The sequence below is a fragment of the Manihot esculenta genome, chromosome 11, assembly GCF_001659605.2.
Source record: "Manihot esculenta cultivar AM560-2 chromosome 11, M.esculenta_v8, whole genome shotgun sequence".
In the NCBI taxonomy this organism is placed as follows: domain Eukaryota; kingdom Viridiplantae; phylum Streptophyta; class Magnoliopsida; order Malpighiales; family Euphorbiaceae; genus Manihot; species Manihot esculenta.
The window spans coordinates 2,850,196-2,873,640 of record NC_035171.2 but is presented as its reverse complement, the minus strand read 5'-3'; the positions used below and the strand labels follow the sequence as shown (position 1 = coordinate 2,873,640).

General features: G+C 31.1%; 4 protein-coding genes across 5 annotated transcripts; 1 reads left to right on the top strand and 3 right to left on the bottom strand.

Moving 5' to 3' along the window:
- Window positions 1-2,056: 2,056 nt before the first annotated feature.
- Window positions 2,057-4,527, bottom strand: LOC110626259 (inositol oxygenase 1). The gene is made up of 11 exons (XM_021772061.2): window positions 4,370-4,527; window positions 4,070-4,169; window positions 3,688-3,769; window positions 3,372-3,576; window positions 3,195-3,254; window positions 3,069-3,121; window positions 2,858-2,980; window positions 2,706-2,775; window positions 2,547-2,625; window positions 2,350-2,431; window positions 2,057-2,279 (listed from the first exon to the last, which is right to left on the bottom strand). Exons 1-11 carry the CDS (start codon window positions 4,398-4,400, stop codon window positions 2,253-2,255), a joined length of 912 nt encoding a protein of 303 aa, XP_021627753.1. The 5' UTR covers window positions 4,401-4,527; the 3' UTR covers window positions 2,057-2,252.
- A 3,872-nt stretch (window positions 4,528-8,399) lies between these two features.
- LOC110626281 (mediator of RNA polymerase II transcription subunit 6) lies at window positions 8,400-11,458 on the bottom strand. The gene is made up of 5 exons (XM_021772101.2): window positions 11,118-11,458; window positions 10,591-10,765; window positions 10,336-10,405; window positions 9,267-9,373; window positions 8,400-8,694 (listed from the first exon to the last, which is right to left on the bottom strand). Exons 1-5 carry the CDS (start codon window positions 11,348-11,350, stop codon window positions 8,536-8,538), a joined length of 744 nt encoding a protein of 247 aa, XP_021627793.1. The 5' UTR covers window positions 11,351-11,458; the 3' UTR covers window positions 8,400-8,535.
- Window positions 11,459-14,882: 3,424 nt separating this feature from the next.
- Window positions 14,883-16,793, bottom strand: LOC110626670 (putative F-box protein At1g49610). The gene is made up of 3 exons (XM_021772710.2): window positions 15,491-16,793; window positions 15,189-15,383; window positions 14,883-15,105 (listed from the first exon to the last, which is right to left on the bottom strand). Exons 1-3 carry the CDS (start codon window positions 16,667-16,669, stop codon window positions 14,905-14,907), a joined length of 1,575 nt encoding a protein of 524 aa, XP_021628402.1. The 5' UTR covers window positions 16,670-16,793; the 3' UTR covers window positions 14,883-14,904.
- Window positions 16,794-18,581: 1,788 nt separating this feature from the next.
- Window positions 18,582-23,081, top strand: LOC110626327 (putative leucine-rich repeat receptor-like serine/threonine-protein kinase At2g04300). Of its 2 annotated transcripts, XM_021772154.2 has the most exons (12): window positions 18,582-18,732; window positions 18,819-19,371; window positions 19,452-19,933; window positions 20,038-20,173; window positions 20,263-20,334; window positions 20,424-20,495; window positions 20,582-20,662; window positions 21,125-21,578; window positions 21,675-21,801; window positions 21,891-21,956; window positions 22,028-22,217; window positions 22,502-23,081. In XM_021772154.2, exons 1-12 carry the CDS (start codon window positions 18,660-18,662, stop codon window positions 22,911-22,913), a joined length of 2,718 nt encoding a protein of 905 aa, XP_021627846.1. In that variant the 5' UTR covers window positions 18,582-18,659; the 3' UTR covers window positions 22,914-23,081. The 2 variants fall into 2 exon arrangements, with proteins under 2 accessions (XP_021627846.1, XP_043817605.1); XM_043961670.1 differs by lacking the exons at window positions 18,582-18,732; window positions 18,819-19,371 and having other exon boundaries at window positions 19,916-20,173; window positions 21,125-21,285; window positions 21,361-21,578.
- The last annotated feature ends 364 nt before the right edge of the window (window positions 23,082-23,445 follow it).

The following is a 23,445-nucleotide window of genomic DNA, read 5'->3' as shown; positions in this document are numbered from 1 at the left end:
GAACTGTAATACTTATGCTCAAACGAGCATGTAAAATTCTCATATAATGCTTTTTTTTTTTTAGATAGAGTTGATTGAATGAAAACAGAGCGTAAGAACATTACAAATGACCAGCCCTGTCCAAAGAAAACCAAGCAGCATGTTGTTATCAAAGTTCGGGCTTTTTGACAAAAATTTTTTTATTTTAAATAAATCATGTTGACTGGCAGAGGAATTCCTGCCAGCGGATATTTAAAATTTTTTTTATTTACAAGTTTTGGTTTTGCGTATGTATGAGTGACGACAAGCCAAGCATTTAACTTTTTTTTTTTTTTTAATTAATATATTATAATAATATATTTATATTATATTAATAATAAATATTTTAATATATTAATATAATAACACCATAATTAAAAAAATATTAATTATATATTTATTAATATGTAATTATTATATTTAATATATTTTATTATTTTTAATATATAGAGGTATTATAAAAGTCAAATAAAAAAATTATCTTGAAAATATTTAAAATTATAAAATAATATTATTTTATGATTAAATTATACAGAATTAATAATATTATTTAATTATAATATTATTATATTAATATATTAAAAATAATAATATATATTATAAAAAATAATAAAAAAAATTTATTACTGATAGACCTGTATTGAATTATTTTTATAAAATATATTATTCTGTCATTAAGTCTGTACAGTATTGATGAGTGATTTATAATTTATAAATAAATAAATTAATTAATTAATATAAATATTTAAAGTTATAAGAGTTAAATTTAAAGTATTTAATATTATTTATTATGTATTTTTCATAATAATAAAATTTTAATATTATTTAATATATTAATGTAATAATACCATAATTAAAAATGTTATTATATTTAATATATTTTATTATTGATATTATTAAATGATTTATAATTTATAAAAATATAAATTAATTAATTAATATAAATATTTAATATTACAATAATTAAATTTAATTTTTATTAGACTGCTCTCATGCAGTCATACACTAACATGATATTAATGTTATATTATTATAATACTGTTTATAAATTTATAACTATTATTTGATTACAATAGTAATACTGTTAAAAAAATAAAACATATTATAAAAATAATTAAAAATATCTATCATTATAAAGAATTATATTATAAGTAATATTATCAAATTAATATAATATAAATATATTATAATAATATAATGATTAATAATTAAAAAATAAAAATAAAACAATTATTTAAAAAACAAAATTAAAAATACTTATTAATTTAAATAATATTAGTGGTAGGAGTAATATTTTTAATATATTATGATAGTAACACAATAATTAAATAATATCAATTATAAATTTATTTACATATAATCATTATATTTTATATATTTTATTATTTTTAATAAATAGGAGTACAAATGAAACTATACATAAAAATTTTTAAAATTATAATATTATCTGGCTATACGGCCGATCAAATATCAAATTGATAAATAATTTTAATCTAAATTTAAAAAGTTAAATATTTTGTTTTAATTCTAAAATCTCAAAAAAACTCTCAAAGTTCAGTATTCAATCCAACGGGTCCAGAATCAAAGCTCTCAACTTTTTTAATTACTGTTAATTAAGATTTATTCTTGTCAAAAAAAATATTTCATAATTATTTATTTTAAATTAACTAAATAGATAAAGGAAAGTGTGCCCTTAAAATTTCTCGAGAAAAGTATTTAATAAATTGAGCTTCCATGTCTATAATTATAATGCATGACAACTAAGTCGGAAGGATAATTACTTGAAAGCGAAATAATTTAAATTAAATTAATTAAATACATTATTATTCAGTATTTGTCGGTCATCTAATAATGCATATAATAAAATAAATAAATAAATTTATTCGCTGCAAATTTAAATTAGCTGAGTTAGTGAATTTTGATACGCGAAAAAAGATTTAATTTTTTTGTAAATGAAAATTGGGATGGAGAAAGTAAAATATGAGTCTCTAATACACTTGCCACCAGATTAAATCTGTTAATGCGTGTAAAAAAAAAATTTAAAACCACTTAATAACCTAAATTTATTTGTCAGAATCAGCAAACAAATAGTAAATTATCACACTCGAGATATATGTAGATGTACAGAAACTGTTATTCCTGCAACAGATTTTTCCAGGGAACGCTCCTTAATTTCTACAAGCAAGTAAGCATCCTCATCTTCTCTGATAGAGCTTGGAATTTTTCAAGAATCTTCACCATTTTAGCTTTGCTGGGAAGTACTGCAACATCATATGGGCAAAGATTGGAACAATGATAGAATTATTAACAAATTAAAATTAATAATTTTACCTTTTCAATGAGGGAGGTGTAGTATGGCTTGACCTTTTCCACATCTATCTGAACCTTACTCTTGCTGTAGAGGTCATATTTGCTATGTACAGAAACAAAAATTGAATAGAATGTTAATACCACCATATATTATGTAACCCACAAAAAACAATTACTAAAATTCATGAGTAATTAAATAAAAAAAATATGAAATTTACTTGAAAATTTGGAGCCACTTTAGATTTTCTTTGTCCTCTTCATTGATCAAGTGCCTGTATGCTCCTGACCTATGTAATGCTGGAATGGTAACTCTTCCATTAGAAACAAAAACAGAAATATTTTATCATACCCTTTTCTTTAATTGTAGAATTAATTACCATAGAATGAATGGTATCTGATGATGAAAAGAGCAGCTGAAGGTAGAGTTGTCTTGTTCTCCTTTGCCACCTGAAAGTAAAACCAGAAACTAAAGTCAGATTTTTCTCAATCATATTTTATGAAAATAATATTTTAAATTTGGTTAATTTACCAGATACATGTAATCATCATGTCCCCATGACATCATAACATTGTTTAATCCACATCCTTCTGAATAAACTCCATATTTTGTGTTGTAAACAGGATTATTGTAGTCAGGATTTTCCTTGAAATACTGTACAGCAGACTTAATTTAGCAGATATATTTATATAAATTGGTTCAAAAGCTCTATTGTGAAGTATAGATTTTGATGAGAAATGACCTTGTGATGAACTATTGATTCGTCAAAAGCACACCCAACAGGGAAAGTGTCACCTGTAAAACGGATCAAGATTAGTAATTTCAGTGCTATTTGTAGTAAATGGCTGTGCTGAAACATGATTCTTACCAACAACTGCCCACTGAGGAAGCTCACCAAAGATGGGATGAAGCAGCACCTTTCCAAGATCTGAAACCCATACAAGAACATTGATGGCCAATTAGGGTGGGCTCAGAAATTATCAGAACTCAAAAGAAGCCAAGTGTTTGCTGTAGAATTAAAGGGGAATTGAGATTAGAAAATTGCCGTGAATAAGGCCAGTCAAGTGCAGCCAGTCTTCATTGGGATAATCCTTTCTAATGGCTTCAGCTGTTTGCAGCAAATGCTCAATTTGAGGTTCATCCAAGTCAGGATCACTCTCATCTACAACATTATTAAGAAGTTCACAACATTCCCATATGCTCATTTCCACTCTGTTCAGCTTCCCATACTCTTCTCTCATCCTTTTCACCTGAAAATTTTCACTTGTTTAAGTTCTTTAATACAAAAAATCCAAGATTTCAAGTTGTAACAAAACAGTTGCCTTAGGAAACATGAGATCACTGAAAGTAAATATTCTTACAAAGTCATAGGTTTGGCAAATGTGATTAATCCTGTAGAAACTCTCCACACCTGGTTGCCTCTCACCTTCAGCATCATAGTCTCTGTTTTGGACATACATAAATATCATCAAAACTGAATTTAATTATTTATATTTGATGTCTTCTCCATTAAAATGCCATTTGTCAAATAGTCCTTAGTGCAATGCTTGGAACATGTGGCAGATGTAATTAATTGGGCAGAGATATTTTCTTGGCCATAGTTTTAAGAGGTTGATGTCCAAAACTGCCATCTGGCATAAGCATTTGGACCAAGCAGATCACTCTAAGTTCGGGTTTTATTATTATAAAATTAAAAAAAGGGGAAAATTTTGTAATAGATTATTCTGAGAACATAATAATAACCTAAAAGTTTGGCCAAAAGCGTTGGTCTGTGGCACCACAAATCCACCATCCAGCACCAGTTCTTTCTTATCACCAGGGATCTTTTCATCTACCTTAAACCCTGTAATTGAAGGGAAAAATTAAAAGGGTTTTAATTGTTGATCCCAAATATTTCAGGAATTGAACACCAAATATATATATATATAAATCAAAGGAAAAAGAAGAGCAGAACCCAAAATTACTTGGCAAGAAAACTTATCTCAGAAAAATAAGTTAGGAAAAAGAAAAATTCTACTACAAAAGAGGGGGGAAAAAGAATACCAAAGTGTGGTTGCTCAATGAGAATAGTCATTATGAAAGAAGACTGGAAATGAGAAAGAAAGAAAAATAGAGAAGAAGATATGAAGATTGATGAGGATAAGATGGAAGATAGGTATTTATAATTGGCCGGAGAGTCCTTCCCTGAGAATTTGCAGAACCTGAGTCCTTCCCTGGAAAATTCAAACTTTCTTTTTTATTATATACTTTATGGGCTAATACCATATTCCGTATACCAAATATTTGTACTTTTTATTCTTAAAAAAAATTGTATTTTCTATTTTTCACCACATGGACTTGCAAACAGAGCAAGGGAGAGAGAATCCCATGCAAGGTGGCAACAGGCAGTGTGTAATTTTCCTTTTCCTTCTAATTTTCTATTAGTAGTTTTATTATGGATAAGTCATTCTCATCCATTTGAATTTTAAAAAATCCACAACTTATCCTTTGCTCTGTTATTTTCCTTTTAAGTTTAATAAATTATTATTTTACTTTTTGACATAATTGAAGACGAAATAATAATTTATTTTAAAAATATACTTTTAATTTAACAAAGTCATAATGTAGTAACTAAACTATTAAAATTCGAAAATCAAGTAACATTTTTACATTTTAGTTATATATCCTTCTCTACAATCATATGATTCTAGCAACACTGAGTTTCACAATATATATATATGTGTGTGTGCATGGAGTTAATATCTTCTTTTAATTGTGAGAAAATCTGCCATAAGGCTTCAACTTCAACTCCAACGATATTAGGGGCATTTTTTTTTGCTATTAATTAAAAAAGATAATAATTTTATATTTATAATTTAAATTTTTAATTTTAAATTAAAAATTTTAATTTTTAAATTTATTATAATTATAGTAATTTTTTAAATTAATTTTAATTAAATTTAAATTAATTTACCCGATATATTATATGTAATCATTTTTATAACATAAAGCAATTTTATTAGCTAAAATTAAATTTTAGTTAAAATTTTAAACCATTAATTATATAAAAATTTTAAATTATATAATTAAAATTCTTAATTCTCCTATATTTAAATAAGAATTTTAAAGATTTTAAATATTTAGAAATTTAAAGTTTTAAATCAAATTAATAAAGTTAATTATATGGTAAAAATAATGACGTAATGTGTTATGTGAATTAATTTAAATTCGATCAAAATTAATTTTAAAAATTATTATAATTACAATAAATTTAAAATTTAAAGATTTTTTTATTCAAAATTAAAAGTTTAAACCACAAAGGTTAAAATTTGTAAAATTGGAGTTTTTTAGCCAATTGACTTTTTTTTTAATAGATGATGTCAAACTTTAAAAATTTAAAATCTTTTAACTTGAAAATATTCATGAAATCATTCAAATTTATGAAATTATGAATCCTTTAAACCTATTACAATGGGGCAAGTACAGACACGATTGGTCTCAGTGATCTAAACGCGATTGGTCTTAGTGACCTAAAGAAACTCATATTTGTATAGATTAAATGATTCGAGCATGATGAACCGATGAAATCAGAGTAAGATACCAACCTCCAACACACTGGTCATCTTTTTGGTATATCATTGGGGTCATAAATGCGTGAGTAAAATATATTAACATAACGAACACAATAAACAAGGTATGAATTAATCGGATAATGAGCCATTTGACACACCTGCAAGAGACTATTTCCGTACAATCCTACGAAACATGAGTACAGTATCAGAATGATCGATTAGTATATATATTTTTTATTTAACTCTTAAAAGAGGACGTCTCTATACCGAACACATTTCTCAATTCTCTTCAAAACTTTTTCTTTTTTTTTTTTTCTCTTCGTTTTGTTTCTCTTTAAGCTAATAAAAAATTTCAGATCTGATTTGAGTGTCGGAGGGTTTCATCAGTATATTCTCGATAAACTCTTAATAATTTTTCTATATTTTATAAGTCTCTTATTTAACATAGAAAATAGAAGGATTTATATAAATCTTAAAAGCATTCTATTCTAATCAATCACAATTTATTCATTATCCAATAAACCAAACCATAATTTAGGTATTCACATCTAGTCACTCTATGGAATCATCAATGACAAACAGAACCTATTATAATAAAATTCATATTCAAAATAAGAATTATCCAAGTCACCTGCAAAATCAGGTCTCAACGTCAACATGACCATAAAGTTTTACACGCAAACCTTGTAACTTACTGGACAACAATAATATTGGTCCCGATAAGACGTCCACGTGGCCGTGGAATGTTGCGCTACTAGACCATGTATCTTTTTAAATAACATCGCTAGTGGCTACATATTAGTACAACTGTAAAATTTTACACGCTTATTATCGCGGTACACTAATAATTTTTGGTCATTTTTAAAAGTTAATAATAAATTATGATATATTTTTAAAAATTTTATTTGATTAATAAAATAATTTAATAATTTAAAAATATTTTATTGAATATTTACATTTAACACATGTGTTTTTTTATAAGTTTTAATTATAAATATGAATTAATATAAATCATCAGAATTTCTCATTTAATATGCCTAATTTAAATACATTTCTAAGTTTTGACAATTTATATATTTTTTGTTAATGAAAAAAAAATATTTTTATTAATATATATATATATAATTTTTTTTTCAAAATCTTTGTTATTTATTCTTTGATATACACGTATTAAAAATTTTAAGGAAAATTACTATTTAATTTTTATGATACGAAGAAATTTATTATTAAATCTCTCAATTTTAAAAAATATATTAAAATATTTCTGATATTTTAAAAAAATATATTAATTAATCTTTTCATTAGTTTTAACTATTAAATATTGTAAAAAAATTTAAAATATTTTTAATATAGGGAGACTAATTAATAGATTTTTAAAATATTTGAGAGATTAACTAATAATTTTTTTTAAAATTATAAAAATTAAATAATAAATAAATTAATTAGTATATTTTTAAGATATTAAAAATATTTTAATATATTTTTTAAAATTGAAAGATTAACTTATAAATTTTTTTATATTATTCAAACTTTAGTAGCAGTGAATTACAAGTGAGTGAAATAAAATACAGTGAAAGGCATTTATAATTTAATCTTTAAATTATAATTTGATATTTTTTATTTTTAATGAGATGTATAGGATATTTTTGAATAATAAATATATATCAAAATTAAAATTTATTAAATTAATATTAATAGTATATTTCTATTATATTAACTATAAATAATAGTAATATTTAATAAAATGAAATTTTAATAGATGAAAAATGAGATTTTTTATTTTTAATTTATAAATACATGTATAATTCTATCTGTATTAAATTAATTTATTAAAAAATAAAATATTTTCAATGTGTATTTATATCGTTTATAAGAGTTTTGATTTTTAATCATTCAACAATCATGGACGGTAGATTTAATAAGTAATGTAAAAGTCCTGAAAAACAATATTGAAAAGTTTGCAAGCCGTTGAGGCCAAATCCTACAGCGTTTCTGATTTTCATGTGGGTCCCTGCTCTAACCTCTATCATATCTTCACACTCATGAGTGAGTCAGCTTTGCATTCCACACCACAAATCCATATTAGTTCGTGACCCCAGTTGACGTGGCACCGAGTCATGGGTACAGCGACAGAAATGCTATGACCACTCTTAGGTTACACTAATACGTGTCAAATGACTTGTTTGAATCGTGCAGCTGAAAGCACACATATTCTATGATGTGATGGTGAAGCGGAGCAGCTGAAAGCACACATATTCTATGATGTGTTGTTATTATTATTACTCTTAAGTTCATGCACTGCACGTGTCAAAATGAAAACCTCATTCCCTTAAAGATCTTTGGTTTGTGGTCCTCCACAACCAATATCCTATTCCGCAATAATTTATAAATAGTATTTAATATTCATAATCTTTCCCTATTTTTCTTTCAAAAAATAAAAAAAACATTTTTAACTCGCTAAAATTCTAAATTTAACCAGGTGGAATTTTAGGTCTACTCAAAATTAATTGAAATTATTGGTATGTAGAAAACTCGTCATATTTACATGATTAACAAACATTTTTGGATCCTCCACCAGTTACAAGAGGCCTGAAATTAGTTAACCATCTTTTCGTGGATGGATATTAATGCTTTCTAATAAGAAAAACAACTCCTTATTCAGAATTTCATTCTTTTGGCAGGACCTTGGTCAATGATTGGATCAACAGGAGGTTGTGACTCTGCTCCTTGTTGGGTTTCAGCACTTTTCTCTGCTTCTGTTGTTGCAGGGGGAGCATAGCCATCGGGAAATGGTGTCGGTGGAGGAGCTGGTGGTAACTGCAACACAAATACCCCATACATCAAAATCCTCCTTAGATTGTTTATCAGTTGAGGTTGAGCTAAAGTATTTCATGGATAGAGAAGGGAATTATTACATGCTCTTATATAAGACCACTTCATCAAGATGAGGTGATACCCATGACCAATACCGATATGATAAATAATTACCAAAATCCACAGTATCACTAACGTATTCATGGCTCCTATGAAAGCTTAAAATGAATTTAGATTTATTAAGTTCTTATTTTTATTAAAATTATTGAAAGGTTGGTTAGTTGAGGATTCCAGCCTTACACAATAATGTTCTGAAAAGAGAATGTTAAATTCAACATAAAAGACACCCTGAATATCATTTCAAGCTTCTTAGATCTGATAAAAATCAACCATGTTAAAGTATGCTACTCTCACTAAAACAAAGCATTGAAAGTTATATATAACTCCATGCATATTACTGGGGAATAATGAAAAAGATATAGAAGAAAAGGATAATTAATAAGCATTCTAGTTATGAACTTGAATCATCTAAAATGCATGGAAATGAAGAGTGCTGAAGATGTGTGAAAAGTTACCTTCCGCTGCAAGGAGGCAAGAATATGATCAATTCGCTTAACTTCCTTGAAGTCAATCAAGTCTTTATTGGTTTTTGGCTCACAAGGCACACCCTCACCTTCATCAACTGCATCAGAAGTTACAAAAGAATCTTAAAGAGCTAACTATGACTTAGAAGGCCTTCTGAGGCAAAAAAAAAAAAAGATGGAGAAGGCTTTCACTATGAAATGTGGTAATAGAGACACTAAAAAGAGAGAGCGAGAGAAGTTATGCTGCTATTGTGCTAGTAAGCAATAGGCTGAAGTTATCAACATCAACTATAGGAGGAAAATCATCTTTGTAAAATTTTATAAATGGTTAAGTCACATTCCAAAAGGTGATCATTCTTACTGCTGACTGTTTTAGAGGCAACCAAGATGAATTGACATCTAGCATAAGAGTACTTATGAAAATAAAATAAAAGATCACTGAATACATCAGCATGCAACGAAATTTCTACAATTGGACAGTGACAATAGAGATGACCAAAACGATGGGGCTGAGAAAAGGAAAAATATCCGGATTGGATACTTCTTGTTATCAAAATGTAACAGCAACTCCTTTACTCCAGAGGCAACTAATGAAGGCACTGTTGGCTTAATTGTTCATCCTTTAGTCTGATTGGGGCCTCAGCAGGTTTAATTTTTCGTAAATCATTCTGCACATATTTTTCCAATGGAAGTCTGAAAAATCATAGGAAAAATATGACAGTAAACAAAATTGATCCATAAATCAGTTTGCCACCAGAAAATTGATTCATAATCTTGTGTAAAAGTTGAGTTAATCTTTTTGGGTAGATTGAAAAGTCTGTTTATCCTATAATCTCACTATATTTGTTTAACATGGAATTAGTCCTTTCCATTCATGCAAACAAATCAAATTTCTGAAAGAAGAAAAATGCACCATCAATTACTTGAACAAACCATGAAGGGCTGACATCACTAGGTGTTGTTCCAATAGAAGTGAGGATGCTCCCCAAAGTAGTAATAATAAGAAGAAGAAGAAGAAAAACTATTCAACTAAATGAGGAAAAGTATAGGGCTTCAATACCATATCCAATCTTTTCCAGCTTAGAGGCAGCAGTAGTAAAGGCCTTTGATATATAATATAGAGCCCGTCCCTGCCACATGGTTAAAGACTTAAATTAATGAAACATAGCTTAGGATCACCTTCAACATACGAGTACAAGTGCAAAATGCGCAATGAAACTTCTTGCTCTTTGTTATAAAAAAAAAAAAAACAGAAATTAAAAAAATCATCTATCATGAATAACACGGGCAAAAAGAAAAGAAAAGAAAAACTAACAATTCGGGCTGCAAAGACATTGCAAAGTTGTGGTGCTTGGTAAATTGATCCATCCAAGATATAATAAGTCAGCATTGGAGTGACCTTTTCAGGACTGTCCCTCTTCTGCTTACGAAAAACAAATAGATTTGGCTCCATCACTTCGCTCAGCATGTATTCCGTGCCCGTCATTTTCCTTAGAAATGTTAAAAAAAAAAAAAAGATCTTTCAAGTTCTTCAATTATCACAAATGAAAAAATTTTGCTGCTTGAATAACCAATAATAGAAAGTAGAACCCCAGAAGGAAATAATGCCCAATCAACTTAACATAATTCCATTACAAAGCTCTTACTTTTTAGATTCTGAAATAAAATTCTGGTTTTCTAAACAAAATCATAGGCCAGGGGAAAAATGTCGAACTGTTTAATTTTCTTTTCCCACTTCTTTATGCTTTCTTATCTACCAAACAGAAAATAATCCGACCAGATCCTATTAACAGCTTGACATTCCAAAATAAACAAACAAATTAAAAAAAAACACATACATACGTGAGCTGGGAGAGATCGAGGGGGTGAATGGACTGCAATCGAAGCTGTTCGTTATTGCAAGTCCAATCATAGAAAGGGGACAACGCGAAGTAATCGAATATCAGGTTTCGATCGAGAGGGTAGGTGTTCAGCCATAGTTGATCTCTAAAGCACATTCCCGTCATGTCAGTCCCAGGAGGCTGCGGCGCTGCCGGAGGATTCCCCTCGAAGTTTACTCCCGGCGGCGTTGCCATTTTGATTAGTTTGAACAGGCAAGCTGCGGATCCACACACTATCTTTATCGGCTTCACGTATCAGCAATGATTTCTAATTCACCCTTAATTTGGGGGAATAACATTTATTTGAAAATGCAAATTTATAAAATATTATTAAACAAAATATAATATTTTTGTAAATTTAATTAAATAAAATAATTTATTTTAGTTTTAAAATAACGGCATAATCTCTTAAGTTTATGGCTTGAAATAAAAACCCTTATGCAGGATTGAAAAGAATGCAAGTGTAATTTCTCAAGAAAATGGAATTTATAAAAAAGTTCCTGAATCCATTTCTTCGTAATGGGGGCAGATAGTCTCAACTTCTCTAGATTATTACAGTGAAGTCCATTCAGCTCTAATTCATTTTGAAAGCATACACAATGAAGAACTTGAAGATTCACTGCTTCAATCTGAATTTTACCCAATATATCTGCTTCTACCTTCTTGAGCTTGGGAAGATTTGGAATACAAAGATTCACACTTCGAGATGATAAAAGAGAAAATTGCTCAAGCGAAGGGCAAGATGGAAATATTTATCTCTTCAATGTAATTCTCGGTGACTAATCCGATCCAATCATCCATGCAAGAATACAGTTGTTGTTGATAATAGGGTAAAAATAAGGAGAACGCTTTGACTTTTGCTAGGTGGCAACGGCGGAGATTGTGCAAAGAATCATCGACGAATTTGATGAACTTGTCAGTAGCATAAGAATCCTCCCTTCCGCCGTAGGAGAATCGGAAATTTGGGTTGGGAGGGAATTCCAGAATTGGTGCCATGACTTGGATAAAATGGAGATACGATCCACCTCTTAGCTGTAGAAAGAATATGATATGGTGGACTAGGGCTTCAGGCAACAGAGATAAAGGATCAGTTGTGTGTATTGCTGCATCGGAGTTGCTTCTCTGACTTACAGTCTTCTCCATGATTCCTCAGAGAGACATGGATGACGAGGTTTTGGATGATAAATAAAAATAAAAAATTTACTAAAATAATTTTATTTAAAAATAAAAATAAATTGAAGTATATAAATTAATTAGAAAAATAAATGTGGCAATAATTTTAATATAACAATTAATTGCAAGTTTCCTATGTCCTCATTTGGCCTCGATACTCTCGCATTTTCTTCTTTATTAAATTTAATTTCTTCTTTCCCTTTTCGTGGAATACGATTTGCGTCGATTCACTATCGATGAAAAAGAAAATGTTGTTATCTCTATTTAATAATTTCAGAAATATTCTGATCATCACTTATGATTTCTATATGATGGAGATGTTTCTCACATGCAGTCCAATCAATTTTCAGAATATACAGACCTCTTTGGCAGATTTAAGCTCGATACTCTCGCATTTTCCTCTTTCTTAAACTTAATTTCTTCTTTCTCTCTCCATGGAAGACGATTTGCGCCAATTGACTATCGATGAAAAAAAAGATGTTGTTATCCCTATTTAAGAATTCCAGAGATATCCCGATCCTCACTTATGATTTCTATATGATGGAGATGTTTCTCGCATACAGTCCAATCAATTTTCAGAATATGCAAACCTCTTTGACATATTTAAGCTCGATACTCTCGCATTTTCCTCTTTCTTAAATTTAATTTCTTCTTTCCCTCTCCATGGAAGATGATTTGCGTCAATTGACTATCGATGAAAAAGAAGATGTTGTTATCCCTATTTAAGAATTCCAGAGATATTCCGATCCTCACTTATGATTTCTATATGATGGAGATGTTTCTTACATGCAGTCCAATCAATTTTCAGAATATGCAGACTTCTTTGGCAGATTTATGGCATTCTTTAGAGAGGTATCTATTATAAAATTAGAGGTAAAAAGATATCTATTTCGGTTTTTTAATAATGTTGATTTTGAAAATATAGTGAATGGGGCCCTTGGTTGTACAATCAATTCCTACTTGTTTGAAAGAAGATACAAGATAATGAAAATTCTCTCCATATCCCTCTAACTCATTCTGATTAAAGACCTTCCTTCTAGTTATTATAATGAGACGTTAGCTAAATTGGTCTGGGTTTTGAGCTTGATAAGGAGAGTGCATGAAAAAGCCCGACCCAAACTGACCCACTACTTTCCACTTGATCCAAAATGGTTCACCCAAATTATTTAGTAGATTCGTGCTAGTTATTATATACAATTCGGAATTACCGTAATTTCCCAACGTGGGACGCGACACAAACTAGCAGCTCAAGCAGGCAGTTGATTTTTACACTCTCTTCTGCTAAATTTGCGACGTCCTCATTGCAACTAAATTGAATACAATTGCTAACCAAGACCGGACCCTTGGGTATTGTGGTTCGCTAGTACCTCGGGCGGCTCCGCCTCGTTTCTCACGGATAGCCCTTTCCTCGTAGGTCCATTAGCTCTGCATAATTTGTCTGACCCAAGGTGGCTCTGATACCAATTGAAACAGTCCGGCCCAAACTGACCCAAATAACTTTTGGGCCCACTTTCCGCTTGGCCCAAAATGGTTAACCCAAGTTATTTAGTAGTTTCGTGCTAGCAATTATATATAATTCAGAATTACCGTAATTTCCCGATGTGGGACGCGATACAAGCTGGCAGCTAATTCTTACAGTGCAACTCGAATAAATGATGATGCTAAAAAAAGTCAAGAAACACTAAACATAACATTGTTACAGGGTTTCCTTTCAACAGGATGCCTCTAACAAACTCCTGCGAATGACAACAGTGAAGCAGCTCATCTCGTCAAAAGTCGAGATAGCTGAAAGCAATGATCGTCCTGTATTGGAATTGTCGAGGACTCGGCAATCCTCGGACAGTTAATGCATTGAAGGATTTGGTTACTAGTTACAAACCGAACATTTTATTTTTGATGAAAACAAAAACTCTTAGTTTTCGTATGAAATTTTTTAATAATTTTTTACATTTTGATGGTTGCTTCTCAGTCAATAGACAAGGATTGGGTGGAGGCCTTTCGTTAATGTGGAAAAGTCATGTGTATGTTTCTGGAGTTGACTTTTCTTCACATTTTATTGATTCGGTTGTTTCGGAAGGTAATGTTCAATGGAGGTTTAATGGAAGTTTACTGGTTATTATGAGTTTCCGGAATCACAACGACGACGTCAATCTTTAAACCTTATTCGAGATTTATCTCGAATGACTTTGTTCAGGAGAGTTGAATGATTTATACTTAGAGATGAAAAAGAAGAAGGAGCATTTTTGCCAAATTATCTCATGCAGGAGGAGCATTTTTGCCAAATTATCTTAGGGTTTGATTTTAAATTATCTTAGGGTTTGATTTTAAATGATTATAAATATTTGTTAGATTTTAAAACTGATAGATGGGTTTGTAGATCCTGTGATGTCCTATTGCTGCATTGATGCTTGGTACTTTGCTTTGTATATGTGGGAATGAAAGAAAATCAAGTCTTATCAAATACCATTAGTACTCTTTATATTAAAAGAAAAAGTATAAACAACATATAAACTTTTTATCAAATTAAACCAAAAAGATTATAAGCTGAGAGTCAAATCAACTAGTAGATATTCTGTTCACCATGTAAATTCAAAAATAACAAGATCCCCACATTCAAGATTTTGCAGAGACACAAATTCTCCTTTCTGCTCAACACCATTATGCTTCTGAATCTTGATCTTAACATCTTTCAAGATGTGCCTCCAACACCATAGTTTGCAATTAAATGGACACTGTTGATGTTCTTCCATGTTGGTGGTCAAAGTCTCATAAAAGAACTGCAAAATCATGAAATCACAGTCATGTATGTATAAAGCTAGTTGATCCTCAAATTTCTAATTTAGATTTCACCATTTATTACCTTTATGAGCTCACTGTTGTGCTTGGGTAAATATTTAAACTGTAAAATTCTTGGAGGAGCACAACAAAGCAGGCCATCCAAAAGAGCTGAATAGTTGCTGATAATTGCAGATTTAACATGAATAATCTCCATACGTTCGAGCCTGCATGGTTGAGGTCTATATTTGTCTGTCCACTCCGTCGGATTGAATGAAATCTTCATCCATTAAAACCCATTAAAGCAAAAACAGATAAAAACGCAAGCCATTTGCAGAAACATAGAAAGAAAAAGAAAGAAAATAACATAATGTTTTGATATATTACCTCATTAGAATAAACACTTAGAGCCAAGAGTTCATGATTGTGGAACACTCCCAGATAATTCTTCAACCTAAGAAACCACGCCCGCCCAATAAATTCCTTAGTGGCATCTATTCCCATTTTGGCAATTTGTGGACTTGATGTATTCATACGACAGAGACAAGGGAGAGTTTCGCCTCTGTAAGTTAATGACTTGAGATTTGGAGCATTAATATCAAGCACCTCTGGACGTGTGTTCAAATCTAAGCTTAATCTCTTAAGCTTATGGCTTGAAATAAAAACCCTTTGGCAGAGTTGAAAAGATTTCAAGTGCAAAATCTCCAGAAGATGGAATTTCTCAAAAAGTTGCTGAATCCAGTAGTTGGTAATGTCGGCATGTACGCTCAACTCCTTCAGATTATTACAGTGAAGTTCTTCCAGCTCTAATCCACTGCTTCGAAATATTGTACAACGAAGGATTTGAATATTCAATCCTTCAATATGGATTTTATGGGAGACTTCTGCTTCTACCTTCTTGAGCTTGGGGAGATTTGAAATATGAAGATTCTTCAAATCTGATGCTAAGATAGAAAATTGCTCAAGCGAAGGGCAAGACGACAGGAACTTTTCTGTCATCAAATCACTATTATAAACACCGGATAGAGACAGAATTTTCAGGCAAGGAAGCGTAATATCACCTCCCAACACGGTGCCCCTCATAGTGAAACCTTGTAATCTCAATACAGACAAAGATTTTGCCTGAAAAATGGCCCGAGGAAACTTGATCATGGCAAAGTCAATGCAAATTTGTAGCTCTTCAATGCAGTGGTGGGTGACTAATCCAATCCAATCATCTAGGCAAGGAAACTCTTCTGCGTAAGGAATGGGTAAACACAAGGAGAATGATTTGATTTTTGTAATCTGGCGGCCCCGGAATTCTTGCAAAGAATCATCGACGGAATTGATGAAGTTGTTAATAGCATTGGAATCTCGACGTCCGTCGTAGAAGAAATGGAAATTTTCTGTTGGGATGGAATTCCAGACGTGGTGCCATGACTTGGATAAAACAGAGGAACGAGCCACATCCCTCGGTGGTAAATATGATAAGATATCAAGCACAAGGTCTTCATGCAACAGAGAAAAAAGATCAATGGCGGAATCGTATTTGCTCCTCTCCTGGTTCTCGCCGGTTCTTGAATCCATTATTTGCCGAAGAGATATTCAAGTCTGTGACTGTGGCTCCGGCGACGCTGTATATATAGATCCTAATTCACAAGGAAGTTGTATCCGACTGTATTAAGTCACGCCGCCTTAGGGATTTAATCAAGTTTCCTAATCCTATTAGAATCCTGATCTAATTACCCGGGCATCATTGGCCACGATTCCAAATTAATAGAATTTATTCTAAATTATTCCTATTTGAATTAATTATTTTAATTTAAAAAGTGTATCTAAAAATTATTTGAATTAATTCGAATCGAACTGTTTCATATAAATAGAAAGTGAAATAAGGTTGATGCGAAAACCACCATGGAAGCAAAGTATTGCTTCAGGACACCAAACAAAAGATGCCATGTATTCATTATTATAAATATTTGCAACAATGGAAGCACACAATATCATAAGCAGCTTTCATATATATTTCACTTCTCCTCTTCGATCAAGCTTTACGTTGCTCCATTTCTTCAACCATGAAGAACGCACTGCTTTCCACCATCTTGGATGAAGTAACCTCAGAGATCGTCTTGGTTTTTGTGCTGTTGATGGCCGTAGCATTTTTGTTTCTCTTGTTCATTTTCATAGTTAAACTATGCAATTTTCTATCGTCTAAGATTAGGCGACTTTGAGTTGCTATGGACATATCCATAAGAGAAAATGAGAATTGATTGGATGTATACATTCTTTTTGAAAATTATTCTATAGTGATTGGATGTATACGTGCAGATAAATAATTGAAACAAACGGAAAATTAGTTTTCGGGTTATTTACATTTACTTTTCAATTAAATTTTACAGATTTTTCTTTGAAAGTAACCTCCAAACCAACCAAATTGTAGCTTAATTTTCAACTAAATTATTCTATAGTGACGTTGGGCTATCAATTTTACCAAAAATATTCAACAATCTTATATTAAAAAGTTGATCCTATGGTTACTTCAAATGGAACAAGTTGCAAAGATGACTTCCACAAAATTATCAATTATGTCATTAGCGAAGATAATAACAATTACCAACCAAAAAATTAATGAACGATCTAAACTCTTAGATCAAAACAAATCAAAATTATAAATATAATCCAACCAACCCAAATAGATAATAACAATTAATAATAAAAATTAATTTTTTTTTTATATTCGAGAAACTCAAATATCATAATTATACGTCATAAATTCAATAAATTTAAATTTAAGGGAGATTAAATACAAAATTAATTTAATAAATTTAAATTTAAAGGAGGTCAAATATAAAATTAATGAAGGATTAATTTTAATCATTAAATATTTTATTATTTAATCTCTATACTTTTAAAAAATTTATTAGTTGATCTCTTCCATTTTTAAAAAATTTATTAATTATTCTCTTCTTATTAGATTTATTTTAAAATTTTTTACGATATTTAACTGCTATAATTAATGGAGAAATTAATTAATAAATTTTTTAAAATATAAAAACATTTTAATATATATTTTAAAATAGAGAAATCAACTAATAAATTTTTTTATATTATAAAAATTAAATAGTAATTCTTTTTTTAAAATTTTTTTTTAAATATAGAGCGACAATTGTATTGGATTTATTATTATTTAAATATTTAATTTAATTTTTCCTAGTTATTATATATATATAAGGAGTTAGATTGCAGACCACATTACCTGCTCATTTAAAATTAAAAAAAAAAGTCGATAATGAAAATTTCAAACATTACCTATTTCATTAAAATTTACACTATTAATTTTTATTCTAATAATTGAATTGACCCAACTCTTGCATAGATTAATTTAAAGCCTAGTTGAGAAAAAAAAAAATTAAAGCCGTAATTACAATTGACCTAGTCACCAAACTTCAATATATATGTATATATCACCATATCTCACTATCGACTTGGTCACTGTAGGTTCATCCATATGATTTTGGTAGTATAAAAATGGAGAGGCTATCTATTATTTCTATATTCTTCCAAGCAAGAACAAACTATGGAGATCAAATTTCTTGTCCTTGGTTTTTTTTCACTTGCAATTCTGCAGGCTCAGGGCCAGGATCAATCAGGTCTATACACAAATCCCAACCTCTTGATATCAGTTTGAATTGTTGAAATTTTTTCATTTTTGCTAACCACATGTCTCCTTTTTCAGACTTTATCAGCCTTGACTGTGGGTTGCCAGCAAATACTAGCTATTCTGATGAAAAAACCAGCCTATATTACATTTCAGATGCGTACTTCATTTACAGCGGCGTAGCTAGGAGCTTGCCACCTGAATTCAGTACAAATAGCATTGACAGGCAGCTTTGGTACGTCAGGAGCTTTCCTCAGGGCATCAGAAATTGCTACAACGTAACGGTTACTGCAAATACCAAATATTTGATCAGAGCCACTTTTATGTATGGAAATTACGATAATTTAAATCAGCTGCCGGAATTTGACCTGCACATAGGACCTAACAAATGGGTTACAGTGCAAATACAAAATACATCCACTCCTGTAATAGAGGAGATCATATATGATGCTTCAGTGAGTTACATATGTATATGTCTTGTAAATATAAACTCTGAAACTCCATTTATTTCAGCATTGGAATTAAGGCCTTTGAGAAATACTACGTATGTAACTCAGTCTGGAGCTGGAGCGCTTGCCTTAATCGGACAACGGCTGGACCTTGGTTCAATAAGTAATCAAGATCATGTCAGGTGATTAAATCATTGTACTCTAACTAGGATTCAAAGTTGTAATGTAGTTTTCTAACAAGCATATGTGTATGTCTCCTCAGGTATCCTTATGATATCTTTGATCGTTTCTGGTATCCCTTTCATTTAATCCAACTGACAGACATAAGTACCAATCTCACTATTGATGTCGGAAGCCATAACGATTACCAGCCGCCGCCAATCGTGATGAGGAGCGCAGTTATACCAGCAAACAGCAGCAATCCCTTGCAACTATCCATAGGCGATAGCGTGAAATACAAAAATTTCCAATTTTATATGTACATGCACTTCGCCGATGTTGTGAAGCTTGAAGCTAACCAGTCGCGTAAATTCAACATTTCTCGAAATGGAACCATCTGGTTCGGACCTATTATTCCTCTTTACTTGTATACAAGCACTGCATACAGCCAATCAGCCATCACTGGAGGAGACTATCTCTTTTCCCTCTTCAAAGTTGATGGGTCAACTCTGCCGCCTCTTCTTAATGCAGTTGAAGTTTATTACTTGATTGAGCTCTTACAATCAGAAACAAGCAGACCTGATAGTATGTAATTTATTATATAGTATTATATGTTAAATACTTTCCAGTGTTTATCTGTTGGGATTAATTGCGTATATGGATTATATATGCAATTGAACATGTAATAGTTGACGCAATCATGAGCATCAAGTCAACGTATGGAATAAGCAGAAACTGGCAAGGAGATCCATGTGCTCCTCAGGAGTATGTGTGGGATGGTCTTAACTGCAGCTATAATGGGACAGCACCTATAATCACATCACTGTAAGTTTATGTCTTCTGGGTTTTTGCGTAATTGATTTTTCTTCTCAATTCCATCTTGTAATAACGAGTATTATTGAAAATTCATTTAGGAACTTATCCTCCAGCGGATTGACAGGTGAGATAGCTTCTGATATAGCCAATCTGAAATCGCTAAGATCTCTGTGAGTATTCTAGCTAATCTGATTGAAAATGAATTCTGAATTTGATGTATGAAAAAAATTCAGTTCTGACTAATATTATAATATGCCAGGGACTTATCAAACAATAGTTTAATTGGACCTGTGCCTGATTTTCTCTCTAAGTTGGTGTCCTTGGAAGTACTGTAAGTACTTTTGTGATTCAATTGAATCTGAAAGTTTTGTTATAAAGAAATTCTCATATGAGTCCCTCTTTTTTATGCTTCTTTAGAAACCTGACAGGCAACAGGCTCACAGGTAGAATTCCAGTTGACCTCTTAAAGAGAAGGCAAAATGGCTTGCTATTGCTAAGGTTTAGTTTCCATAGTCCTATTACCTTTTATGAAGATACATATCCGATTCATTTTCTGATCTTACTGCCAAATAATTTTCATTTTTTTCACCATTTTTTCTCTTGCAAAATTATAAGTGAATTCATAGAGAAACGAATAAGATTTTTTTTTTTTGATAAAGAAAGATTTTACAAAATTATATTTAGGAAAAACTTAGCAAGACAAAACCCAACTCATATAAATATGAAATTTATCTTTCTTAATCTATAAAGAGCTGGTCAACATATATATATATATATACATATAAAGAGCATTATAACTCAATATATTTAGGAAGCAACCAATAATTTCATGGAATAAATATTAAAAATCAAGAAAAGGTGGCCCGGCCGAAGCCAGACAAGGTGAGCCGAAGCTTAGCCATGATCCGGCTTGTTCATAATATAAAAAGAATTCTCATGTTTTGTCGTTATCAACTCCAGTGTTGACGGAAATCCAGAACTTTGTGCATTGGATTCATGCAATGATAATAACAAGAAGAATTACGTTGTTCCAGTAACAGTATCGGTTTCTGCATTATTTGCGATAGTAGCAGCAATATCACTGGCAATATGCCTTAAAAGAAGAAAGAAACAAGCAGCAGGTACATATATTTATAACTTTAGTTTAGTAATAAATATTTCAACCTCATCACAATATTCCTATTTACACATTACAGTAGCTGGTGAGATGATGGAAGCTCAAGCGAGGATATTAGAGTCAAGAAAACGACAATTCACCTACTCTAAAGTCCTGGAAATGACCAATAACTTTGAAAGAGTTCTTGGCAGGGGAGGATTTGGAACCGTTTACCATGGCCTCTTGGGTGATACTGAAGTAGCTGTAAAGACGCTTTCTCCATCCTCAGTTCAAGGCTACAAAGAGTTCCAGGCCGAGGTAGTATGATCATGTGTAAAGGCATCGATCTCTTGTACAAACTTTTCTCTTCACTCCCTGGGAGACAATACTACAAAGTGTGTATTTCCATGGCAGGTTAAACTTCTTTTGAGAGTTCATCACAAAAACTTGACTACCCTCGTCGGATACTGCGAGGAACCCAGCCATATGGTGCTCATCTATGAATACATGGCCAATGGAGACTTAAAACACCATCTCTCAGGTTCGTTTTTGTTTGTTTTACACATATTTGTAAAAATACTTGCATGAAAATTCTATTATTGAGCAAAAAAATTCTTCGTATGAATGCAGGCGATGACCCAGTAAATATCTTAAGCTGGGAGGAGAGACTTCGAATAGCCATTGGCGCAGCACAAGGTCAGTAATCAAACATGTACGAGATTTTGTTGTTCATTTTATGGAAAATGGCATTAAAATGGAAAATGCAGGATTGGAGTATCTTCACAATGGCTGCAAGCCGCCAATTGTGCACAGAGACGTGAAGACTACAAACATCTTGTTGGACAGTAATTTCCAAGCCAAATTAGCTGATTTTGGGCTGTCCAGAATTTTTCCAACCGAAGATGGCTCTCATGTGTCGACAACTGTTGCTGGCACTCCAGGCTACCTGGATCCCGAGTAAGTCTCAAGCAGCATACCTGTCACAAACTTAAGAATAAGGCAATAGGCATGCTGAACGATATATTTAATTTGTTTATTACTAAATTTGAACAATTCAACTCATTTTTCATTAATTTACAAGTCAATATTATATTTATAATTTTTGTAGATATTACTTTATAATTTAAAATAAAAAAAAGTTTTAAATAAGATCATAACAAACATTAATAATAAATCCGATTTGGACGAGAATTACTCCTTAGTTTTTATGTTAGAAATTAATTACAAGTTTTGGTTGGTAGGTACCATGTAACAAACTGGTTGACTGAAAAAAGCGATGTTTATAGTTATGGAGTTGTTCTTCTAGAGATCATTACAAGCCGACCAGTGATTGCCAAAACTGGTGACAGGACTCATCTGAGCACTTGGGTTAGTTCCATGCTTGACAAAGGAGATATTAAGACCATTTCTGATCCAAGATTGCTTGGAGATTTCGACACTAATTCTGTCTGGAAAGTTACAGAACTTGCAATGGCTTGCGTTTCTGAAATTTCTGCTGAAAGACCAACTATGAGCCAAGTGTTGGTGGAACTGAACGAGTGTTTAGCAACAGAGACGGCTCGAACAAGAGAGGGACGTAGTCAATCAAATAGTAATTCTATTGAATTTACGAACGTGGATCTGTCTTCTGGACTATTTCCCCAGCCAAGGTAGTCTTTTCAGGAAAGGAACATTCATAAGTGCTGCTAGTTTACCTGTTTTTGTAATTATATGTAGCAAAACCATGAGACAAATATAGATAATAATTTCTGTAGAACTCAGTAATATTTGTTTAATAGTTGTAATAAATTGGAAGGTTTTTGGAAGCTGAGTTGTAAGAGGTTGAAGAACTGATAATTAAGACAATCATGTGTTCAATCTGAGCTGAGTTGCAAGAGGTTAAAGGTGGATGCTCTCGACGGTTCACTAGACAATCACTTGTGAGATTGCAATAAAGGCGACAACAAGGGCCTCATAACTCATGCATCACTACATGGCTGATAGAGATTTAAAAAGCAACCTCTCAGGTTTTTTTATGGTTAAAGATATATATGTATAAAACTTACCTTATGAATTAATTTATTTTCCAGTGTGAGTTTCTTTATTTTTATTAAAAAAAACTTCCCGCTTTCTCCAAAAGTTAAAGAGAGAAAGATTTCTTATTGTTTTTAGCCTCTTTGTGTTTGAGCCTTCGTCATTCTAGTAC

Excerpts from the sequence above, each read along its gene's own strand:
- LOC110626281 (XM_021772101.2), bottom strand. The coding sequence starts at position 11,350 with ATGGCAACGCCGCCGGGAGTAAACTTCGAGGGGAATCCTCCGGCAGCG. Across the intron at positions 10,766-11,117 it reads CTCGATCTCTCCCAGCTCAC|GAAAATGACGGGCACGGAAT; the intron begins GTATGTATGTGT and ends AACATTTCTAAG. Across the intron at positions 9,374-10,335 it reads GCTGGAAAAGATTGGATATG|TTGATGAAGGTGAGGGTGTG; the intron begins GTATTGAAGCCC and ends CTTCTGATGCAG.
- LOC110626259 (XM_021772061.2), bottom strand. The coding sequence starts at position 4,400 with ATGACTATTCTCATTGAGCAACCACACTTTG. Across the intron at positions 4,170-4,369 it reads CATTGAGCAACCACACTTTG|GGTTTAAGGTAGATGAAAAG; the intron begins GTATTCTTTTTC and ends CTTCAATTACAG. Across the intron at positions 2,626-2,705 it reads CAGATACCATTCATTCTATG|CATTACATAGGTCAGGAGCA; the intron begins GTAATTAATTCT and ends TTACCATTCCAG.
- LOC110626327 (XM_021772154.2), top strand. The coding sequence starts at position 18,660 with ATGGAGATCAAATTTCTTGTCCTTGGTTTTTTTTCACTTGCAATTCTG. Across the intron at positions 21,802-21,890 it reads CTTAAAACACCATCTCTCAG|GCGATGACCCAGTAAATATC; the intron begins GTTCGTTTTTGT and ends GTATGAATGCAG. Across the intron at positions 21,957-22,027 it reads AGCCATTGGCGCAGCACAAG|GATTGGAGTATCTTCACAAT; the intron begins GTCAGTAATCAA and ends TGGAAAATGCAG.
- LOC110626670 (XM_021772710.2), bottom strand. The coding sequence starts at position 16,669 with ATGGATTCAAGAACCGGCGAGAACCAGGAGAGGAGCAAATACGATTCC. Across the intron at positions 15,384-15,490 it reads TAAGTGTTTATTCTAATGAG|ATTTCATTCAATCCGACGGA; the intron begins GTAATATATCAA and ends TAATGGATGAAG. Across the intron at positions 15,106-15,188 it reads ACAACAGTGAGCTCATAAAG|TTCTTTTATGAGACTTTGAC; the intron begins GTAATAAATGGT and ends ATGATTTTGCAG.